At 48.1% G+C, this 22,685-nt stretch overlaps 1 protein-coding gene across 1 annotated transcript; it reads left to right on the top strand.

Moving 5' to 3' along the window:
• The first annotated feature begins 539 nt into the window (after positions 1 to 539).
• Positions 540 to 21,116, top strand: LOC116940454 (neuronal acetylcholine receptor subunit alpha-5-like). The gene is made up of 6 exons (XM_032950305.2): positions 540 to 987; positions 9,249 to 9,400; positions 9,817 to 9,861; positions 10,051 to 10,160; positions 12,015 to 12,885; positions 18,420 to 21,116. The coding sequence occupies exons 1-6, from the start codon at positions 930 to 932 to the stop codon at positions 18,552 to 18,554; spliced, it is 1,371 nt and encodes a 456-aa protein (XP_032806196.1). The 5' UTR covers positions 540 to 929; the 3' UTR covers positions 18,555 to 21,116.
• Positions 21,117 to 22,685: the final 1,569 nt, after the last annotated feature.

Here is a 22,685-nt window from a genome sequence, read left to right as displayed (position 1 = left end):
AGATGGCGATGGCTTTGGGTTGAGGGGCGTGCCATCCAGCAGTGAATTGACCATGGCTGATGGTGAGGATTATGATGATGATGAAACACGTTCATAACGCAGTGCGCTAACCACTCTGCCACCGCTTTATCTATCTCTTATAATATTGACCGATTCCCAAAAACTATATAATAATCACAAATTAAACATCGCAGCAGCGCCTTTCTCACTAAACAGGCGTCGCCGTGGGTGACGCGTGAAAGCGGGCAACCCCGGCAGCCGAGCAGGAACGAGCAGGAACGAGGAGGCGGAAGCCCCGACAGCCTCTCGCTCCTCGCCATTGATCGGCTTTTCGATTTCAATCCTCGAGCGATCGATATGGAAGCAGCCGTCCTGCGGGACCCGCAATAACGGGCTAATGAATTACGCGCCGCTGCCATAAACCACCCCGTGGGTGCAGAGAGGAGGGCGGATGAGCGGTTGCGGGAGGGAGTGGGCGAGCCGGTGTACGGGATATCGGTGGGGGTGCGGGAAGGGTTTGGGGAATTGTGTTGAGGGGGGTAAAGAGGGGGGGGGGCAGAGCGCACACTCGATTTGATCGATAAAGTGCGAACGTCCTCGTTCTCATGCTCGTCCGCACTTGGGAGCACCTGAACCCCGCTTGCGCGAGCGTTCGCTGCTCGTTTTCAATAGTGTCCTCCTGTACCCTCCTCCTCACCCCCAACCTCCATCATCCATGCGTCCAGCACTCCCACTCCCACCTCCGCCGTTCTATTCCCAGCACCACCATCACCATCGCTACCACCATCATTATTATTATCATCACCACCACCACTACGCTCCTCTCGCCGAAATGAAGTCGGCGGAGTGCCCGTGATCTCGCGTCTCGCGTGTATCGAGCAACCGCGTCGAGTGGAGGAGGCGAGCGCGACGCACGGCGCACCACGGCCATGCGTTTACTGCAGATGCGCATCGTGGCGTTTCTGGCGGTGATGCTCTCCCTGCCCGGTGAGTGCCATGTAGCAGTAGCAGCAGCAGCAGCTATCGAATACAATGCACACACAGACTCGCGCACATATTCACACGCGAACACGATGAGCGCCGCTGGCCCATGGAGAACCACGCTTGCGCTCCGTTTAATTTTGTTTTTAATTCGCCGATCGGGTTTTTATTTGTTATTTAAATTACGAAGCCTGCACACGGAAGCGCGTTCTACGGCGCGCGCGCGCGCACGCACGCACACAGAGACACGCAGACACAAAGACAAATTACACAGCGCGCGTGCTCGTGCGTGGCTTCGTGCGTGGGTGCGCTCGCGCCGTAGAAAGACCTCGCAGCCAGCAGCCAGCGACGGCGGCTGCAGCTCGCCACGCCGTATTATCGCGTTTCCCCGTGTCTGTGCGTGGTCTTGGAAGGCTCAAAGTCGGCGAGCGCCTCTCTCTCTCTCTCTCTGTCGCGGGTTCGAAGCCGTAACTCCCCCGAGCCGCGAACGTCGGATCGTCCGCGGGGGGCTCTGCGCTTCTCCGCTGCCGATCGCAGACCGCGCCGCGCAGGGAGAGCGCAACCACCGATTATGGGGCGCGTCATTTTACCCGTCAACAGGGAGTGCGACCCCCAATCTTCCGCCGCATTAATATGCAAATCGCAACGCGTGGACATGCCTGCCACGCGAGCCATTCTAATCGCACGTCCGTCATCCGAGGCGGCGCGCACTCGAGCCGGAACAACTGGGCATCGAACCGGGACAACGTGGTGGGGGGGAGGGGGGGGGTGGTCGCACGGCATCGCGGCCGACAGATGTCCGTCCGCGCTTTCAATCACACCGGGCCGATGTCTCCCGAACACATTAAATAAGGGGAGGGATTTTTTTTTATTGCCGAACCTCCCCGTAATTGCGGCTTTAATTGTCGAGCGCGACACGCGCTGCGAGAACGGGGACAGAGGGGAGCTTGGCGCGGGTTTAGTCGGCGCATTTATTTGTTTTGTTCACTGCGCGTGTGCGCGTGCGCGCGCGTGCCATTGTGGTGTCCTCGTGTTTTGGCTGTCGCGTTATCGCGCATTCGCACGCGCCCTGAATCACGTTTCACTCGACGGCGAGACCCCCGCGATTAATACATCATCATCACCATCATCATCACCATCATCATCATCATCATCACGAGCACCGTCGTCGTGATCGCCACTCTTTTGTTTGCTCGGTGTTTGCAGAATGTCGGCAGAGAATTGTGGGAACGCCGCTGTCGGGCTTTATACGACGGCGATTTAGGTCGCCGTGAATTTTGCTCGGGTGGAGCAAAGAAAAATGAATAAATGCGCCCGAGTGTTTCACTTGTTTACGGGCGTCACGCGTGGCGAGATGTTAACTACCTCGCTTGGTACGCGGGTGGTCGTGGGCCCAACCCTGAAACTCTGACGATGACTGTATATTTGGAGTTTGCACGTTTGCCCTGTGGTCGTGTGGAATTTTCCGTGGGCTCTCTTGGTTTTTCCCCTCCCCCTCCACATTTAGAATCAACGTGCGTTTAGAGCAGTGGTGCTTAACCTTTACCATAGCCTTGCATCCCTATGTGAAGACATACATTGGTTTGATGACACAAAGTAGTTGTGCTTACGTACCCGTGCTTAATTTGTATTTCGATGATTTGCCGTCGAAATAAATCCGGCCGCGTCTCGCACCCCCCAGGTTAAGAACCATTGGTTTAGAGTATTTGTCTGCTATACATTTCCACATATCGATAATCCACTTCGCGTGTGGTTAAGTCACTTCTGAAAAAAAGTAAAGAGCTACCTAGCTCAGTGGGCGTGTTTGCCGAGTTGACAACACAATGGAGACAGCCGAAGGAGAGCGACAGACCACGAGAGAGCAGCAACAACAACAACAGCAGCAACAACAACAACAGCAACAACAACAGCAACAACAACAACAAAGGACCGTCGCACGTCGAGCTGCCCCGCGAGTTGTTTTTTTTGTTCCCCGAGATGCGCGCCACTAACCTCGCCTCTCGCGCGACGTGACCCCCCCCCCCCCTCTCTCCCCTCTTCGTGTCATCGCGTTAACAAAGGGCGCTCGGTGAAGGAGGGCCACCCGGAGCGCAGATGGAGACACCTCAAGCGTAAATCAGCCACGTGGGGGGGGGGGGGGGGCTTTGGGGGGGGACTTCTCATCAGCAGACGGGAGGCTATGTCTTGCAGAACGGCGCGCGCATCTTGCGATTTGCGGAAGCATAATATACGCGCAACTCCGTTCTCGATGTATGTTGAACTTCTTTCGCACCGTACGTAGCCAACCGTGCAAATCTAAGGTGCTGGCGAAGGACAGCAAACAACACATCTCCACATACAGTATGCACAACAGTGATAATTTAAATATGTGTTTGAAATCCATTAGTCTAAATTGGCTTTCCGAGCCAATATTATTGTCAAGCAGCATTTCTTCACACTAGCAAGCTCTTGGACCAGTATTGCACTTTCTGGGTCTCATCAACAGTATCGTGATTGTTTAACAATTGTTGCCGGGTAGCCAGATGTTATTGGACTAAGCACTTCATCTAGACAATGGGGGTAATGCTCAATGCCACATTCAACAAGGCTTGCCGAGACACTCCCCACCTCCTCTGCCTCCCCGGTGCTTGACAGGTTGCACATGTTGTGTTTAAAATGTCTGATCATTACAGTAATGTTCTTTATTTACTCAGGTAAGTCTCTTCTGGGGGTGGAGCGGTGGCGCAGCGGTTACCACAATTTACTGTGAACCTAGGGAACTCGGGAGGATTCCCAACCAATGCTAACGTGCATGAGTAGAGAGTGATATTTGAACCAGTTTTGGGCCTTTGCCCCCTTCATTAAACCGCACTGACCATTGTGGTGAAGTATGGTGAAACAACTCCAATGACCTACATGGCATTGGTGGGGAAGCTTGATCCAGCATTGGATTGGCAAACACACTGTAAACGAAGCCTTACTTAGACTCAAGGCTCTTTTTTCAGGAGGACTCTGAATTTAGATGTTGGCACAATTTCATTCATGCCGCGTGCGACGAGACTGGAATAACCCAAAGGAATCCCAAAGTGATACGAAAGGATTATGACAAAAAAATCCGCACAGATAGATTCAAGCATTAATTTCTGTACTGCCACTCTGACCACCTATCAGTGAGCGAGGCTGTGATGTATTATCAACCATGTTACAACATTTCTATAGTTTTGATTTAAAGCTTTCGTGACTGCAGGGATTCATATTCTTGATTCCACAGCAAAAAAAAATGTTCTTGCTGTGGTTCTCACACCTGATGATGATTGCTTGTGATGCAATCAAAACGTCGTGAGGATTTTATTGTTTTATATTTTTTTTATTTTATTGTTTCCCTTCTACGTGACTTTACCGAAAGAACCAATAATATATTTCAATAGTTGCTTGCTAACAAACTGGACGCTAACTACTGGACATTTGTAAAAAAAAAGAGCTTCATAGCTCATCGGATTTCGCAAGGATAAATACAGATTCCGTACAGTATTATGTAGTCTAGAATGCTTTAGGCGAGGTGTGTGTGCGAGAGAGAGAAGTGTAGTCGAAAGGGTGTTATTTTGCCTTATTTTCTTATCCAAAAACGTTCACAAGGCTGAGATGGCTGACATGAAAGGGTGCAAAGGAGGACCCTTTTTTGCCTGCGTAATTGTCGGCCAAGGGCCTTGTTGGAAGGAAGGACTTGCGGTGAAAAGTTATAAAATGAAAAATAAGATGAGCGCATGAAACCAAACAAGAATGGTATGAATTATTAATGATGGCGATGTTGTAGAAAGAGAACAGAACTTGGAGGCGGCCATGCGTGAAGGCAGGAAGAGCATGGAGAGATGCGTCCCAACACTCGCGAATACCGAGCGATTCGAGATGAATTAATAAAATATTTCACAGGAGATATTTTTGCATTTGTTCCCTTAACGTTATACTTGACACTTGATGATGGTGGTGATGGTGATCAAGGCTAATGTGTTTGGTTAGTCGTGTACATTGTTCGTAAATATTTCACACGCTCTATTGCGTCAAAGTTATTTGTATTTGCTTTGCAATTTTTGTAACGGCTACGGGTTTTCTCGTAAATATATCGCACGCATGGCCACAGATGGCGCCTTATCTCCAAACCCAAGAACATAAAACACATATACGACGTTTACCATCGCAAGAGCAATGACAGATGGCATCTTACCCTGTTCAGAAGCTTCGTTACATTCGGAAAGAAACATTAATCACAGCTCTATGCGCGCAACTCCCCCCCACCCACCCCCTTGGGAAAATCAGCCGAGTCGATGCGTTTCGGCGGTCGTTGAGTTTGTCAATACGAGAACCTGGCCCCAGCACGTGATGCGAGCGTGCCTGCATCGCATATCTCGCTATGTCCAAGCACCGTTGTCAACCCACTGCTGGATGACGGGCTGCTCATTGCCTCAGCGGTGTCGGGTGCAATTGACGGTTCCGGGAGATCGGTATTTAATGTCCTCTGTGGCGTTGCGCGCTTGCCAGTTAGCGTTCCGTCTCGTTAATGTCCCTTAATTGGTTTCCTGCATCCCCTGCAGGCTCTTCCCACTGCACTGTGAGGGAGGGGTGGGGGGGAGTCGCCAAGGGGGAGGGAAAAGGGGGGGATAAAAAAAATCACAGGACCTCCGGTGCCTAATGAGAGCCCATGGCTGTCACGTGCACAGGGGCAGCTGCCGGGTCGATGCTTAGAGATTTAGACGTCATTTGGTGCAGAGGAGTCAAGCCGCCTCGCTCCAGCAATCGGATCGCGAGGCCGGCTCGTTACGAGGCACGGCAAATGCCTTTTGAAAAATCGCGAGCCGCCTCATTGATTTAGCATAGGACGGGCGCAGACGCGTTATGTAATTGCCTACTATAATACAGAGACTCATAGCGCAGCAGGTGGGTGTAATTTACATCAATCATTACCGGACGTAATATCATATTGCATTAAGCAGGCAATCTAATGTAGGCAGCCTGTGCGCAACATCGCCGTCCGCATGCCCTCCGCATGCATCGCCCTCTCTCTCTCTCAATAAGATCTATTTTCTCTTTCGGATCTCATTTGTTAGCCGTGGTATTTTTTTTTCTTCTCCCAGGATCCGATTAGGTGGAGTTGATATTGCTTTTTTTTTGCTCTAAAACGTGTTATTGATTTTTTTGCTTGGAGGAAAAGGTTTAGATTTTATGTTTCTCACTTTCCCTCTCATTCTCTCGCTCCAACCGGAGAATTTCCAATGTTGCAGATCAAAGCTGAACCCAGGCTAACTTTGTTCCGCTTAGCTTTGACCCCGCTAGCAATACCATTCTGGTCAATTGTCGCGTAACCCTGTAGGTTTCTTGGCACCGCGTGAAATGACATTACGTGGATTTGAGAGCCCGGTCGAGTCTGAATGAGACTGAAGTTCAACAACAGGGAGCGAGATCTGTGAGCTGTGATGGGCGATTGCGTTCAGAATTTTACACTCGAACTCCTTAGGGTTCCCGCCCAAGTGTCTGGCTCTAGGCCAGCTGTGATAATGCACTCTGAAGGCGAGGCTTGCTGGATCAGATGTTAAGCTATCGTAGTGGTTCAAACCTGGTTGATGCAATGGGTAAGTCGTTACGGTTAGCCTGACCCGCTCATAATTACAACCTGGTCAACCGTTTGAGCGAGGTTGGTGGATTCCTTTGGATCATTTCAATAGTCGGCATTTTCTCCCACACGCCAAAGCACTGAAGAGCGGAATTCGGCCGAACATCAGAATGTGGGTTACTCCTGAAAAAGAGTATTGGGACTCGGTGAAGCTTTCCAGGCTAAAAAGAAAGCATTATTCCTGTGATATGATGCACGTTGCCCCGGATGAAACTGCACACGCAGCAGACACGTCCATTCTCCGCCACCGCGAACATTCACCTGTCCGACTGAGTTTTATTTGGCACGGTGGATGAAACGCAATTTTGTCAGTAAATATTTTTATATATATATACAGGCCCCCCCTCCCCCTCCCTCCCCCCTGTGTGCGCGTACGCGCGCGCGCGTTTGGACAGTTCAATAAACTGCCCAGCCAAGTCTCATTTCGCACGTTGACGAAATGTGGCCGTGGCAAGGACGTCAGCTCCCGCCGCAGGTGTGTACAGCGGCTCCACCTTTCGCCGCAGCCATTTCCCCGACGACGATCGAGCGGGGATCGAGCGACGCGACATTTGTGTCGCGGGAAGGCCCTGGGCCGCTGCGGTGCTTCGTGGGCGATGGCTCACGAAGCGCGTGCGATGATGATGATGATGATAAGGGGTGGGGGGGTGTGAGGAGGTGACTTCGGTTGTTGCTCGTGACGGCGATCGTGTGAAGAGTATTTTCACAACTTTGGGGCATGGATCGCTGAACATAGTTTCACCAAAGGTCACTTGAAATCCACGACTTATTTTCTAACTTTCTTTTTTTCTCCCGACAACTGTTGGGTTGCATTTCTCACGTATCTGTGGTTTCGACTGTGATTTTAGTCGGCACGTTGCAGGGAGCATATTTAGTTCCTGATTAAGCTCCCAGCACCTGAAATGAAACGTCGGACAATCGCGAAAACCTAAACAGGAGTGTAATGCATGTCTTTATCGTCTAGGAGCTTTTTTGAGGTCGTTTGAGCAGACAGTTGTACCTGGATCATTCAATCAACCAATTAATCAATCTTTATTTTGTATGGCACCTATCACGAAATGATCGCTCTCAAATAGATTTCTGTACGAAAAAAAAATCTAAATTTAAAAATGAATAATAAAAATTTGTCCGCAGTTTCATCAGGAAGACTAACCACAAACAGTCAGTAAGTATAACATAACAACACTGCAGGAAGTGAAATGATACAAAGAAATAATAACAACAACGCAGATATGAGCATGCGAATGCTGCATCATACAACTACGTTCATAATCTTATTTGAATAAAAGCAACAGAGGGAGCCTCCTTTACTGATCGTGTGGAGATAATTGTATAATTTCGGTGCTCTCCATTTAAATATCCTGCCACCTGGATTATTTTCTCTGCACCCTTGCGGCACTGTGCAAGGTTGCATCCTGTAACCAAAGAAACACATAGCAGCATCATCATCATCAGCCATGATCAAGCCACTGCTGGATGGGGGCCTCCCAAAGTGGCATTGATACAGTGATCCACAAAAAAACCTGCACTTGAATTGATGTGCGCGCATATACACACACACACGCCTTTGAGAATGCATTTGTTTCTGCGTGACATTTATTGAAATAGTATGACTTTTTAATTACAATTACTGCAATTGTACTTGGATTGGCAATGCATATTGTATGTTGAAAATGCCCTCTGAAAATGTTGCATTATTAGCTGACATGAGCGGGTAGTTTCAAACGGAATTGGTGAGAGCCAGTGGTGTAGTGATGTGGCCATGCTGGGCTGCCATCACACACACCGGACAAATCCCCCTTGGGAAGCTGCATAGGATTTATGAGTCCATCTGTTGGAGGAACCTCTGGTGAAGCCAACTGGCTCCACACCGAAAGGTAAATTGTCGAATAAAAAGCCGAGATCCTGATATGTGTGTAATGGGCAGCGCACTGAGCTATGTAGCTCTTTTTTCAGAAGCGACCTGGCCACAAATGATAGCTCATCGAAGTAGCTTATAATGTGAAAAATTATAGCAGCCAAATACTCTAAAACGCACGTTTCTAAATGTGGATTTGCAAAATTAAACATTTTCAGATTGTCAAAGCTGCCACTGGCTCATGAAGCAGAGTTAAAGTTTTTCATCGTGCCCACAAAGCGTTTTTCCATGTGAACTTGGAATTTATAAATATTCAGATAATTTAATTGGGAAGTGTGGTGGGCACAGTGATTCGTGCACCGTGCGATGAACCTGGGGAGTCTGAGTCGATCCCGTCCATCGTTAACGTCAGTAGCGAGCAATATAAGAACCGATCTCAGCAACCCCCACACCCGACATCTCTCTTCCTCACCAACTTACACCGACCAGCGTGGCGCAGTGTGGTCAAATATCCCCAATGGCCTATAGAGTGTCGTGTGTATCGAGTGTGGAGAGGCCTTCATCCAGACATTTTAGAACATGAATAGCATGTCAGAGTAGGCCAAACTCTCCGATAGAGGACATCTCTCGATCACCCTCTCTATGTAAGAGGCCCTTCCGCTCAGCAGTCACGTGAGCGAGCAACCACTGCATGGATGGCTGCACCTTTACTTCTTTCACACAACAACAACAACAAACATGTGTCCACTATTCCGGACCACGCAGCCCAAGTGCCGTCGCTATCCCTGGCCGAGCTGGAGGACCGGCTGCTCAAGAGGATGCTGAAGGACTACCAGAAGTGGGTGCGCCCTGTGGACAAGCTCAGCGACACGGTGGAGGTCAAGTTTGGCCTCGGCATTGCCCAGCTGGTGGATGTGGTGAGCCATCCGGAAATTGTAATTCGACGGCAGATCAAAACTGTTGTCGTTGAAACAAGAGCAGCATATGGCGTATGTACCCTACGGCTGTTTACTGTTGTTTTTTTTTTTAAAGATTGTAACGCTTGGGTAAACAAAACAGACAGCATTTGCAACAATCACAGCTCAGGTGTCCGCAAAACGCCTGGGATTCTCTCAAATCTCGATAATGCGCGTGTCGCCAACCTCGGTAGCACGGCTGGCGGAGGTTCAGAGGGACGAACGCCATTATATACATATTGAAACGTGCAAGTCCACGTGTTCGTTTATAGTTGCCTCGATCTGACTTAAATGGATGTTTCATTATAAGTCTTTGATAACGATGGCACCCTGAAGGGCACTGTGTAAAGCTTGTCCTGTGTTTATTTTATTTTCAGGATGAAAAAAATCAGCTCATGACCACAAACGTCTGGCTGAAGCAGGTACTCCGGCACCGCAGTTTGACAGCGTTCGGTATAAATGTGGTCAACGGGGAGATTGCAATATCTGTGCGTGCCCACACATTGAATTGTGCTGCTGCTGCTGGTGGTGCCACCACCACCTCTGATGCTGCTCCTGCAAATGAATCCCTAAACTGTCCGTGGACGCGTAACCGTTGCGTGTTTTGGCAGGAGTGGGTGGATATTAATCTCAGATGGAATCCTGACGACTACGGTGGGATTAACTCAATCCGTGTTCCCGCGAGCTCGATATGGCTTCCCGACATAGTGCTCTACGACAAGTGAGTGCGTGCGAGTGTGTGGTTTTATTTGCATTGCGGCGTTTACATAACCGCGTGAAACGCGACTTCAAGGCGAACGCATTTCAACGTCGGCCTTACATTTTTTTTTTAGTGGCCCGCGGCAGTTGCCACACGCGTGCGTTGAAGGCCACAAGCCAGCCACGTGGCTGGCTGTCTGCCTGTCTGCGCGTCGTTCTGTCGTGTCCCGGGGGGGCGGGGGGAGTGGTTGGGGGGGAGCATGTTCGCGAGACTGCTAAAGTAAAATGACGTTGATGTGTTGCCGTCCGGGTGGTGTATCATCGTCGCCAGTCATCGTGCACTTTATCTGTTGCGCCACTGTGAAGCGTGGAGTGGATACGATTGTTGTTGGTGTCGTCGTCGTTGTTGATGTTTAAATATTTGAGCTTACAAACATGGAGCGCTTGCTTTTCATGCGTGCTCTTTGCACGTTTTAACGCGTGGACTATGACGACTCATGCCCCCCTCACTAGAGCCACTTCGCCACAGCTGCTCACGTGTTTGATTCACATTCGCTTTGGCCAACGGCTCCATTGAAAACGCTACTTTGGTATCTCGTTGGGTTTTTGTTTACGTGTCTGTGTACATATATAGCAGGACAATCTGTCTCTCTTATTTACAAAATGTTACCAGAATGTAATTGCATTTGTTTATAATTAATGGAAGAGGGTGCTCTTATGTAATTACGAATGTAATTGTATTTTTTTCTTCCAATTGGATTTCTCGGGAAATAAAGAAAGAAACACATCAAAACCATTTAGACTCTGCATGCTTATGCAGCAATTTCTATGTTTTAAAAAAACAGTGACGTCAACTTTCATAACGCATTAAATTCATGGCATTTGCACAATACATATGCCAAGGACTTGCAATGCAGGATAAACACACAAACAAACAAACATATCCATCTAATGCAGGAAACATCTTTAAGTGACATCGATACGATGGGACCTTGACAACATTTTTGTTTAATTACAATTCGTTGTAAAGTTTTGCCAGTGTGGTATGGCCTTGAACAGCGCTTAGATTATAACCAGCCTGCTGTCTGGAATGTATTATGTTGCACGGCACACATACACAAAAAGACAAAGATCCCCCGTTTAGCCTTAATAGACTGTTGGGGCAAATGCTGTTAGCGATCACCTATGAAGGCCGGCACTGAACACGAGGGGGTGGGTGTCCAACACCACGCCCGGCTGCCTTTGTCTCCCCAGTGGAGATGTTTACACACCGCACCAGGTACTCATGTTGAGGCTGAGTCGACCTAGGGGAGGCCCAGGACAGGTTCAGATAATCGTCACTGGCGTTGGCAATGAGCGGGAATCGAACTTGGGTCGCCGGGATCGTAGCTTAGCGCGCTAACCACTACGCTATTGCTCCACCCACATACCGAAAAACAAAGACAAATATCCCCCATATAGCCTTAAATAGATTGTTGGAGCAAATGCTGTTAGCGAGCATCTATGAAGGCCCAAACGGCACACGAGGGGGTGGGTGGCCACCATAACGCCCGACCGCCTTTGTCTCCCCCAATGGCGATGTTTTTACACATCGCACCAGCTACACCAAAGACAAAGATCCCACGTATAGCCTTAACAGACTGTTGGGGCAAGTGCTGTTAGCGAGCACCTGTGAAAGACCGAACGGCACACGAGAGGGGGGTGGGTGTCCAGCACCACGCACGCGCACGCCCGCGTTCGTTAATGTCACTCGGGCTGGGGCGAGCGCTCCACAGCAACTCCCTGAGTCGTAGTTCCTCGCGCGCGCTCCCGAGGTGACAACGCGCCCGCGCGCTGTCCCTTTGCGTGCCCCCCCCCCCCCCCCCCCACGTTGCAGCGCCGACGGCCGCTTCGAAGGCTCCATCGTCACCAAGGCGGTGGTGAAACACGACGGCCGGATCAAGTGGACGCCGCCGGCCATCTACAAGAGCTCGTGCACCATCGACGTCACATTCTTCCCCTTCGACCAGCAGAACTGCTCCATGAAGTTCGGCTCGTGGACGTACGACGGCACCCTCGTCGACCTCATCATGGTCAACAGCGACGTGGACCGCGGCGAGTACTTCGACAACGGCGAGTGGGAGTTCCTGAACGCCACGGGCAACAAGGGCGTGCGCCTCGACGGCCACCGCTTCTACCCGTACATCACGTACTCGTTCGTCATCCGCCGCCTGCCCCTCTTCTACACGCTCTTCCTCATCGTGCCGTGCCTGGGCCTCTCCTTCCTCACGGTCTTCGTCTTCTACCTGCCCTCCGACGAAGGCGAGAAGATCTCGCTGTGCACCTCCGTGCTCGTGTCCCTCACCGTCTTCCTGCTGGTCATCGAGGAAATCATCCCGTCCTCGTCCAAGGTGATTCCGCTCATCGGCGAGTACCTGCTCTTCATCATGATCTTCGTCACGCTCTCCATCATCATCACGGTGTTCGTCATCAACGTGCACCATCGCTCGTCGTCCACCCACCACCCGATGGCACCCTGGGTGCGCCAGCTCTTCCTTCACAAGCTGCCCAAGATCCTGTGCATGCGGAGTCACGTCGACCGCTACACGGCGCCGGACGAGGCGGACCGCGACCATCCGGGCCGCGCGGGCTGCGCCTGCCACGGCGGGGAGTCGCCGCCCAGCGCCTCCGAGCGCCTCATCCTCACGGCCATCGACTCGGTGCGCTACATCACGCGGCACATCAAGAAGGAGAACGAAGTCCGAGAGGTGAGTGGGTGGGTGGGTGAGTGGGTAGGTGGGTGGGTGGGTGGGCGAGTGGGTGAGTGGGTGGGTGGGTGAGTAGGTGGGTGGGTGGGTGAGTGAGTGGGTGAGTGGGTGGGTGGGCGAGTGAGTGGGTGGGTGGGTGAGTGGGTGGGTGGGTGGGTGAGTGGGTGGGTGGGTGAGTGAGTGGGTGAGTGAGTGGGTGAGGGGGTGGGTGGGTGAGTGGGTGGGTGGGTGGGCGAGTGAGTGGGTGGGTGAGTGGGTGGGTGAATGGGTGGGTAGGTGGGTGAGTGAGTGGGTGGGTGGGTGAACGGGTGGGTGGGTGAGAGAGTGGGTGGGTGGGTGAACGGGTGGGTGGATGATTGGGTGCGGTGAGCGAGTGCGTGTGGGACGTCTCGAGCCGAGAAGATCGCGGTAATGGCTCTCGTCGCTTGCCTGGGGATCGAATGTCGGGTGCCACCCGCATGCGGAGTGCGTCTGTATTTATTGATCTGTGTCTGTGTGTGTCTGTGTGTGTGCTTCACAGCCGGTATGAAGTGCGTGTATAGTGGGGCACCAATCCTTAGGAGGACAATACAAGAGACCAAATTTATCAATGACCAAAACAGAAGCATCGACATCGCGGATGGCCGGTTAAGTAGTCGTCAAATCACAGGTGGCCAATTAAAGAGCGGCTCAATGAAAGGCAGACAACTAAGAAGTCATCAACAACATGATTACGATCCATGGGCAGATGGCCCGTAGTCGGTGTCCACTGCACACTTTGTAATTTGTTTCCACTTTCCTCTCTGTCGTGTGCCAATATGCTCCAGTAGTGCCACATCTTTCTGGCACCAATCTCTATATGTCGTCAAGCGACTTCGTCAAGCCAACTACGAGTGGTCAAATCAAATGTGGCCTATTAAGAAGGGACCGAAGCAGGAGAGGCCACATCAATTGGTCAAATCGAGGGTGACCTTTTCAAATTTGTTACTAGAACAGGTGCCTAAATCATGAATGCCAAACACAGTGTTGGTCATTAAAGTCGCGGACGAATCACAGGCGATGTTAACCGAGACCAGAATGAGAAATGGCCAAAAGGCCTTGCATTTCCTCAGTTTGTCACTGGTATCAGCGTATGATTTTCTGAGGTGTGGATCACTCTGACACATACTACGCCGGCGGTGTCCTTGCACGGGACTCACTCGACCGCAGTCCCTACATACTTTACACACAAAGTGCTCGCCACAAATGAACCACAACGCCTTGCTGATCTCGTCAAGTAGCATAAACCACATCACGCGAACTCCGCTCATCCTCACAGCAGCAGCAGCGGCGGCTTTTGGCTGCTCGCCATCGAACAAAGGCGGCGGTCACCGCGTCGCGCGGCGCTTTCAGATGCGCTTCTGCGGCCGTCTGGAACGCTCTTCCTTCCGATACTAGGAAACCACTGGGGCTGAGCACTTTTAAATCGAACTATGTTGACAACTAATTTTTTTTTTTACAACTTATTTGTTGTGTTTAGTTTGTTGTTCTTCCCCCGCACCTCCGATTGGCACGGTCGGCTACGCACGGTGCGAAAGATGTTTAACATGCACACATACTGGGAGTGAGAATGCGGGCACCTGTGCATCGGTGTGCCCCTTTGGTTGCTACTCACGGATTCACATGTAGGCGAGTGTGCGTGTGTCCGTGTGGTTATGTGTGGGAGTTGCATTCTGCACTCATGGCTGCGTGTGCACAGAGGCGTTCACGCGTAGTCGTGTGCATGGATGCGTGTGGTTTGGGGGTTGTGCGTGTACACGTGTGCGTATGTATGTGTGTATGGGTGAGGAGCGGTAGTGCAACGGTTTGCGCGCTCCGCTACGAACCCGGCGACCCGAGTTCGATTCCTGCTTACGGCCAACACCGGTGACGATTATCTGAATCGGTCCTGGGCCTCCCCTGGTGTGGTGTGTAAACATCGCCACTGGGGAGACAAAGGCGGCCAGGCGTAGTGTTGGCCACACACCCCCTCGTGTGCCATGCCGGCCTTCATGGGTGCTACTCGCTAACAGCACTTGCCCCAACAGTCTGTTAAGGCTATGCGCGGGCTCTCTGTCTTGGTCTGTGTATGTGTGTGTGTGTGCTCCATCTATTATTTCCACTGCACGACAAGCCGCTCAGCGCAGCCTGCACCCCTGCACGCTAGGTGCGGCGCTGACGGTGCGTGTAAATGCAAGGTCAAACCTTGAGAATACAATTCAGGAGGGACAACGCAACCCGACACTCACAAGGGCATCTGTGTGGCTGTGCGGCTGTGTGGCTCTGCGACTAAGTGGCTGTGTGCGTGCATGAAGGCCTCGTTTCTCTGTTCCCTAAGACTCTGTGCTGCCCAGACAACCCAACTGGACCTGGGTCTTGTCGTTCCCTCCCCGCACCTCCGATTAGCACGGTTGGCTGCGTAATGTGCGAAAGATGTTCAACATACATACACACAGTCAGTCAGTCTGAATAAAGGTCCCCCAGGGAGTTATTGAACCACCTGATGGTTATGAATATGGCAAGTCTACGACTAGATGAAGGCCTTAACATAACCCAATGCTCACCATCAACGAACTCCACTGAGATGCCAGATCAAGATTGGCCACGTCAGTTGGAAACCAAATCAGAGTGGCTTAAGCCGAGGTCACCAAACTATTGGTGAAATCATCAGGGATCAAATCAGAATTTCAGCAATGTAGGCATAGTAGGTACATCACTGTCATAGTTATTGTACGGTGGGAAAGAAGTTCGACATACGTGTGTTTTTACGTGTAGCCCATTTTGGCAATCCACTGCTAGATGAAGGGTCTCCCCACCTCATACCAGTGTGGGGCTGGTGAAGGGATTGTCCAGGACCGGTTCAGATATCAGCCGCTGGGTTCGGAGCACGGTGCGAAAACCACCGCACCGCCACCCCACCCCCGGCCATCAACATCATGAACCACCATGGAACACTCACTCTATAGAACACTCACTTTATAGAACACTCACTTTATAGAACACTCACTTTATAGAACACTCACTTTATAGAACACTCACTTTATAGAACACTCACTTTATAGAACACTCACTTTATAGAACACTCACTTTATAGAACACTCACTTTATAGAACACTCACTTTATAGAACATTCACTTTATAGAACACTCACTTCATAGAACGCTCACTTTACAGAACACTCACTATATAGAACACTCACTTTATGGAACACCACTTTATAGAACACTCACTTTATAGAACACTACCTTTATAGAACACTCACTTTATAGAACATTCACTTTATAGAACACTCACTTTATAGAACATTCACTTTATAGAACATTCACTTTATAGAACACTCACTTCATAGAACACTCACTTTATAGAACATTCACTTTATAGAACACTCACTTTATATAACATTCACTTTATAGAACATTCACTTTATAGAACATTCACTTTATAGAACACTCACTTTATAGAACACTCACTTTATAGAACACTCACTTTATAGAACACTCACTTTATAGAACACTCACTTTATAGAACGCTCACTTTATAGAACACTCACTTTATAGAACATTCACTTTATAGAACACTCACTTTATAGAACACTCACTTTATAGCACACTCACTTTATAGAACATTCACTATATAGAACACTCACTTTATAGAACGTTCACTTTATAGAACACTCACTTTATATAACATTCACTTTATAGAACATTCACTTTATAGAACATTCACTTTATAGAACACTCACTTTATAGAACATTCACTATATAGAACACTCACTTTATAGAACGTTCACTTTATAGAACACTCACTTTATAGAATACTCACTTTATAGAACATTCACTTTATAGAACACTCACTTTATAGAACATTCACTTTATAGAACATTCACTTTATAGAACACTCACTTTATAGAACATTCACTTTATAGAACACTCACTTCATAGAACACTCACTTTATAGAACACTCACTTTATAGAACATTCACTTTATAGAACACTCACTTTATAGAACATTCACTTTATAGAACATTCACTTTATAGAACACTCACTTTATAGAACATTCACTTTATAGAACACTCACTTCATAGAACACTCACTTTATAGAACACTCACTTTATAGAACACTCACTTTATAGAACATTCACTTTATAGAACATTCACTTTATAGAACACTTACTTTATAGAACATTCACTTTATAGAACACTCACTTTATAGAACATTCACTTTATAGAACACTCACTTCATAGAACACTCACTTTATAGAACACTCACTTTATAGAACACTCACTTTATAGAACATTCACTTTATAGAATACTCACTTTATAGAACACTCACTTTATAGAACATTCACTTTATAGAACACTCACTTGATAGAACATTAACTTTGTAGGCCATTCACTTTATAGAACATTAACTTTATAGAACACTCACTTTATAGAATACTCACTTTATAGAACACTCACTTTATAGACCACTCACTTTATAGAACACTCACTTTATAGAACACTCACTTTATAGAACACTCACTTTATAGAACATTCACTTTATAGAACACTCACTTCATAGAACACTCACTTTATAGAACACTCACTTTATAGAACATTCACTTTATAGAACACTCACTTTATAGAACACTCACTTTATAGAACACTCACTTTATAGAACACTCACTTTATAGAACATTCACTTTATAGAACACTCACTTTATAGAACACTCACTTCATAGAACACTCACTTTATAAAACATTCACTTTATAGAACACTCACTTTATAGAACACTCACTTTATAGAACACTCACTTTATAGAATACTCACTTTATAGAGCACTCACGCTATCACCATTCTACATGGAGACGTGTTTAATTCCATGCAAAATTAATTAACCACTGCGCGATGCAAATACGTGACGTAAACATTGCAGATGGTGTGGACTCACGTACCGAGACACAATGCGATAGTCACCTACGCACATGTAAAGAGAGACGCACGTGTGAAGTGCGTGCACCTGCAACCTGTAGAGGGCGTGAAGAGAGCTCTTTTTTTGGGGTGGTGCCAATAGCCCCAGGGCCAGCGCATTCACCGCTGACTGCAGAGGTTTGCGGCGCCAATTCCGGCAGGCCGCCCTGGTTAATTCTGCAGGTGTATTAAGCTTAAAACACTATGTGCCGTCTGGTTAACGGTGGGCGTTCAAGACGCCATTCGAACGGAGTAGGCCATTGTGGGCTGGCGTCGTGGCCCCAATTTGTCAAGTTAAAATGTTTACCTGGAAACAACTAATCAGAATCAGAATATGTATTTATGCTGGAGGAATCCGATGAGCTATAAATCTCTTTTTCACAGATGTCCACAAAGCAACATTGCCCCCCGTGCAACCACTGCATACTGTGTCTGTGAGAGTTAGCGTCTTCCTTCGCGACGGAGAGCCCTTCGCCGCGGTGATTATGACGCGGACAAAACGTTTGTTCTCGATTTGCTATAATTGCCGTGGATTCTTTTAACCCTTGCACGCGTTTGCGCCCCGTGTGCTTTTGACTGAAGGTGGTTGAAGACTGGAAGTTCGTGGCTCAAGTCGTGGACAGAATATTACTGTGGACCTTCTTGTCGGTCTCGGTCTTCGGATCCATACTCATTTTCCTTCCGACAATCTACGCCTGGCGCAGCTTTGACTTCTAAGCGTCAACTTCACCGAAATCCCCTGCGCCTAAATAATAATAATAATTATATTTGCAACCGTAAGAAGACACGTTTTTTTGTCTTGCCTTAACTGGATGGAGATTTTGTCCGATTCACCTGTTAGTTCGTAACGCGCAAGCACACACACACACAAACACACGTGACACGTTTGGCTGATCCTTTTATATTGTCTCATCCACCGTTAGCCTAATGCTACTTTATCCAGCAGCTCTTGTTCGTACTGTTGGAGAGTACGGGAACAAAAAACGCAACTGTGGTTACCTGCGCTAAAGAAGTTAACGTTACGTAGAGAAAACTAGAAAACTATTTAATGCATGCTTTTCAGCATGAACGTTTCATGAATTACCGTAAAAGCACAACTCCTAACGGCGCAGCTTTGTATATATATAAAAAAAAACGTTTGCCATAATAAGACTTTGCCAATACGGCAAAAACAGACGCACGGTTCGCGGCAGGAGGCAGCCTGTAATTGTTCTTATCAGCCGTTATCCCTGTGTGTCTCTTCCCGGGCTGGTCGTGGTCACCTCTCACCCACCAAAGTAACCTGCAACACTTATACACCCTTCTCCCTGTGTGACCCCCACACGCCACTGTGACCCCACGTGACACCATGGTCTGCGATGGGCATTTTCACTCTGCCACAACGGATCGCTGTCGCTGTTCCCAGAATGACTTGTACAATATCTCACACGTCGGATTCATCGGAGTGTCTAAACGCTTTTCAAAAGACACGCACACAACAACGGGACAACGAGATTGGAGCATCCAGGTGAAGGGAGGCATGCTGGTTTATTTATTTAATGAAATTAAAAAAAGAGACAGAGGCAAGCAAAGCGGAGGAAAAGAGAACGGTCCCAGAGCCTGGACTTGAATAGGGGCAGAGAGTTGACAGCACGGATGGCTGGGGGAAGCGAGTTTGAGATGACTTGCTCAGCAGGGGAGAATGAGCGGTGGACGACTGAAGCCTTTGGCAGAACGTCGCAGGTTTCTGGAGTGTAGAGTGCGTGGAGACGAGTCGAGTGAGACGAGAGGGGAGAGGTAGGAGAGTGCGTGGAGACGAGTCGAGTGAGACGAGAGGGGAGAGGTTGGAGAGTGCGTGGAGGGGAGTAGAGTGAGATGAGAGGGGTACGTTCCACACACTTGAAATGACGTAAAGAATAGGCTTTGCCAGTTATGGCAATGCAACAGGTGTTAAGATGTTAAAACACCAAACATAAACCTTTTTGCAAGGAACCATGTCTGCGTTTATTACAGATACGTGTGGCAAGGGAGGTCCCATGCTGTAGCTGCTCACCCCGAGCTCTCAATGTCCTGATAGTGGCATTGTCTTGGTGCTGTTCGCCTTTTGTCGTCCTCTGGTCTAACACTGTTTGAGACGAGGCTCTAAAGAAAGCTGTCTCTGGTGTGGACCAATCAGTTGCAAAGACAATGCATCGTATACTATGAGAGCATGTTTTTTTGTTTGCATGTTCACCACAAGTATATTTCGTTAATGCAGACATGCATGATTCCTTGCAAAAAGTAGTCGGTTTAGTGATTTGACATCTTAACACAACTGTTTTATTGCCAGAAAGCGGAAACACATATGCTTATATAGGAATAGGCTTTACCCTTTTAACTGGCACAAAAACTGACACCTTTATTCAAGGCATCATGTTTGCAATAACCACAACACAAGCAGTCAAAATGTAAACAAAAAAGACAACTCTGATAATAATATGCACTGACCTTGAATTTGATTGGTCCACACCCGAGACAGCTTTTATTATCAGAGTTGTCTTTTTTGTTTGCATTTTGACTGCTTGTGTTGTGGTTATTGCAAACATGATGCCTTGAATAAAGGTGTCAGTTTTTGTGCCAGTTAAAAGGGTAAAACCTATTCCTATATCTTGTTTCTGGCAAAGGAGGTCTCATAACATATGCTTATATTTTGTTACTTGCAAGGCAGGTCCCATGATGTCGAAATAACGTTTTTACTGATTGAGCACTTTTTTTTCTTCCGATGACGAGTACTTTCGTTTCGTTCAGACTAGCTGTAGGTTGTAAGAACCAATGCAAGGTGAGACCACGTCAGGGCGGGATGGTGAGAGTGGGTGATGGTCGCCGGTGCTCCGCAATTAATATTCACTCGTTTTAAACGCCCGTGTTTAGATTACCAGACAATTGTTTTGACTTTGCTCCGTGATACAGAAAATATCCTCTTTGTTACGAGTGGTGATAACATGTACTCGGTTAAAATCTACGAAGTTGTGATTGAAATGTCCACCAAAGTGATTGATCGACTGATTGTTGTCGACCCCCCCCCGTCATATCGTGGAAGTGTTTTATGCAATTGTCGCCTTCTTCCAGAAACCAAGAGACTTACCCACTCGTGAGCATGTATGGATTCACCCCTTCGCCATTCAACGCGTAGTCACGATTGGTAATCGCGATTCGTTTTAAAATTTGAATTTTTTTTCCCCTTTGCCACGGTGGCGCATGTGTTCCCTCCGGCATTCGTGAGAACCAATTAAACACGCGGCAATGATGCATTGCAAATAATCGAGTCTCAAACACACGTGATTCAGTGCCTGTATCGTGAGCGTGAGAATGAAAGTCGGATTGACGAATCGATGAATCGTTGCGTGCCTACTGACTTAACCACCGATGGGTTCTCTGGTATCAGGACACAACTTTGATTGTTGTTGCTTAGGCTTCGAAATTGCTTTACAAGCAATGTAATCTTCCACTGTGAATGACACCAATGATATATACTTACTATAAAGGGTGCTGTATATTCTTAATGTTAAGGTCATGCGTTTGCGAATGATGACCATTACTGATTCATTTTACAGCACCTTGTCATTCTACCGTCGGATGAAGACCTTCCCCTGTCATGTCGGTCATTGGGAGTTGTTTGACCATACTTCACCACGCTGGTGAATGTGGGTTGGTGAAGGAGGTGTGAAGATTGATCTGGGTATCACTCGCCACTAGAAGCTTGGTGGCTGTGACCAGGAATCGAATTGTGGTCGGTGGGTTGAGCGCACGGTGTGTGTCAACCACGGTGCCACTGCTGCACCTCTAGACAAATATCATCATCCTCAGCAGCAACAAAAAAATAATTATCTCCACTCAGGCACCGAATTTGAGCTGAGCTATTCGATTATTGAATTCATCAATAACTCTTCCGTTATGAATTTGATTACTCGCTTTGATTGTATGTTTTACCCGTGGTCACGTGGATTTTTTATCCGGATCCTCTGTTTCCCCCCCCCCCCCCCCTGACGTGCGTTTCGATTATTTTACTGCTATCAATTCCCACGTGATAAGCCATTTCGTTGAGCTATCATTTGTGGCCAGGTCGCTCTCCTCAAAAATAGCTACATTGCTCAGCGGCTCTTAGCTGGTAAAATAAAAAAAAATATATAGTTTCGTTTAACTCAATCGGATAACACAAAAGAGAAAAAAAAGTATCACCTCTGTTCCCGCTTGTGCCATTGGCCGGAAGGTGAATTGGAGGACTACTATAACGTGATCGGCATTATCAGCTGCGTCACGCTGGGCATGCCTGCAGAGGGGACTTTCCCACCTTCAAGAGGCAGGGTTTTGGTGCAGCTGCCGTTTCAAAGGGGCCTAAGTCATCAGCCAAAAAGTAGTCGATTATAATTAATAATAATAAAGGGTTTTTTTGGGTTATATCGCATACGTACATATGTGTCGTAACCCTCCACCACCGGACACAGCCAGTAAGGTTTGTCACGTAAACGCAACGCACCATATAAATGTCGTGGATTTACTCTCCAACACACCGGTGGGCTGAAGTCGTTAACTCATTGGCGCGTTTTGTTTACGTGACAAACCTTACCATGTTGGCTGTGTCGGGTGGTGGAGGGTTACGACACATTTATATTTAAGCGATCTAACCCAAAAAAAACCTTTATTATGCGTAATATTGGTCGCGAAAACTTAGGTGTTAAACGATTATAATTTGTATAGATTAATTGACCATCTGTTCCACTTCCGCATCGCACCTCTTTTTACAGAGGAGATGGACGCAAAGGCGAGAGACACCGGCACGAGGCAAACGCGAGCCTAGCGCACGACAACAAAGCAGTACAATTGAGAGAA

The sequence above is a fragment of the Petromyzon marinus genome, chromosome 1 (genome assembly GCF_048934315.1).
Source record: "Petromyzon marinus isolate PM22_M1 ecotype Great Lakes invasive population chromosome 1, UKy_Petmar_22M1.pri1.0, whole genome shotgun sequence".
NCBI classification, from domain to species: Eukaryota; Metazoa; Chordata; class Hyperoartia; order Petromyzontiformes; family Petromyzontidae; genus Petromyzon; species Petromyzon marinus.
The sequence above is the reverse complement of the archived record's forward strand: the minus strand, read 5'-3'. Positions and strand labels throughout refer to the sequence as shown.

Excerpts from the sequence above, each read along its gene's own strand:
- LOC116940454 (XM_032950305.2), top strand. The coding sequence starts at position 930 with ATGCGTTTACTGCAGATGCGCATCGTGGCGTTTCTGGCGGTGATGCTC. Across the intron at positions 9,862-10,050 it reads CAAACGTCTGGCTGAAGCAG|GAGTGGGTGGATATTAATCT; the intron begins GTACTCCGGCAC and ends GTGTTTTGGCAG. Across the intron at positions 12,886-18,419 it reads AGGAGAACGAAGTCCGAGAG|GTGGTTGAAGACTGGAAGTT; the intron begins GTGAGTGGGTGG and ends TTTTGACTGAAG.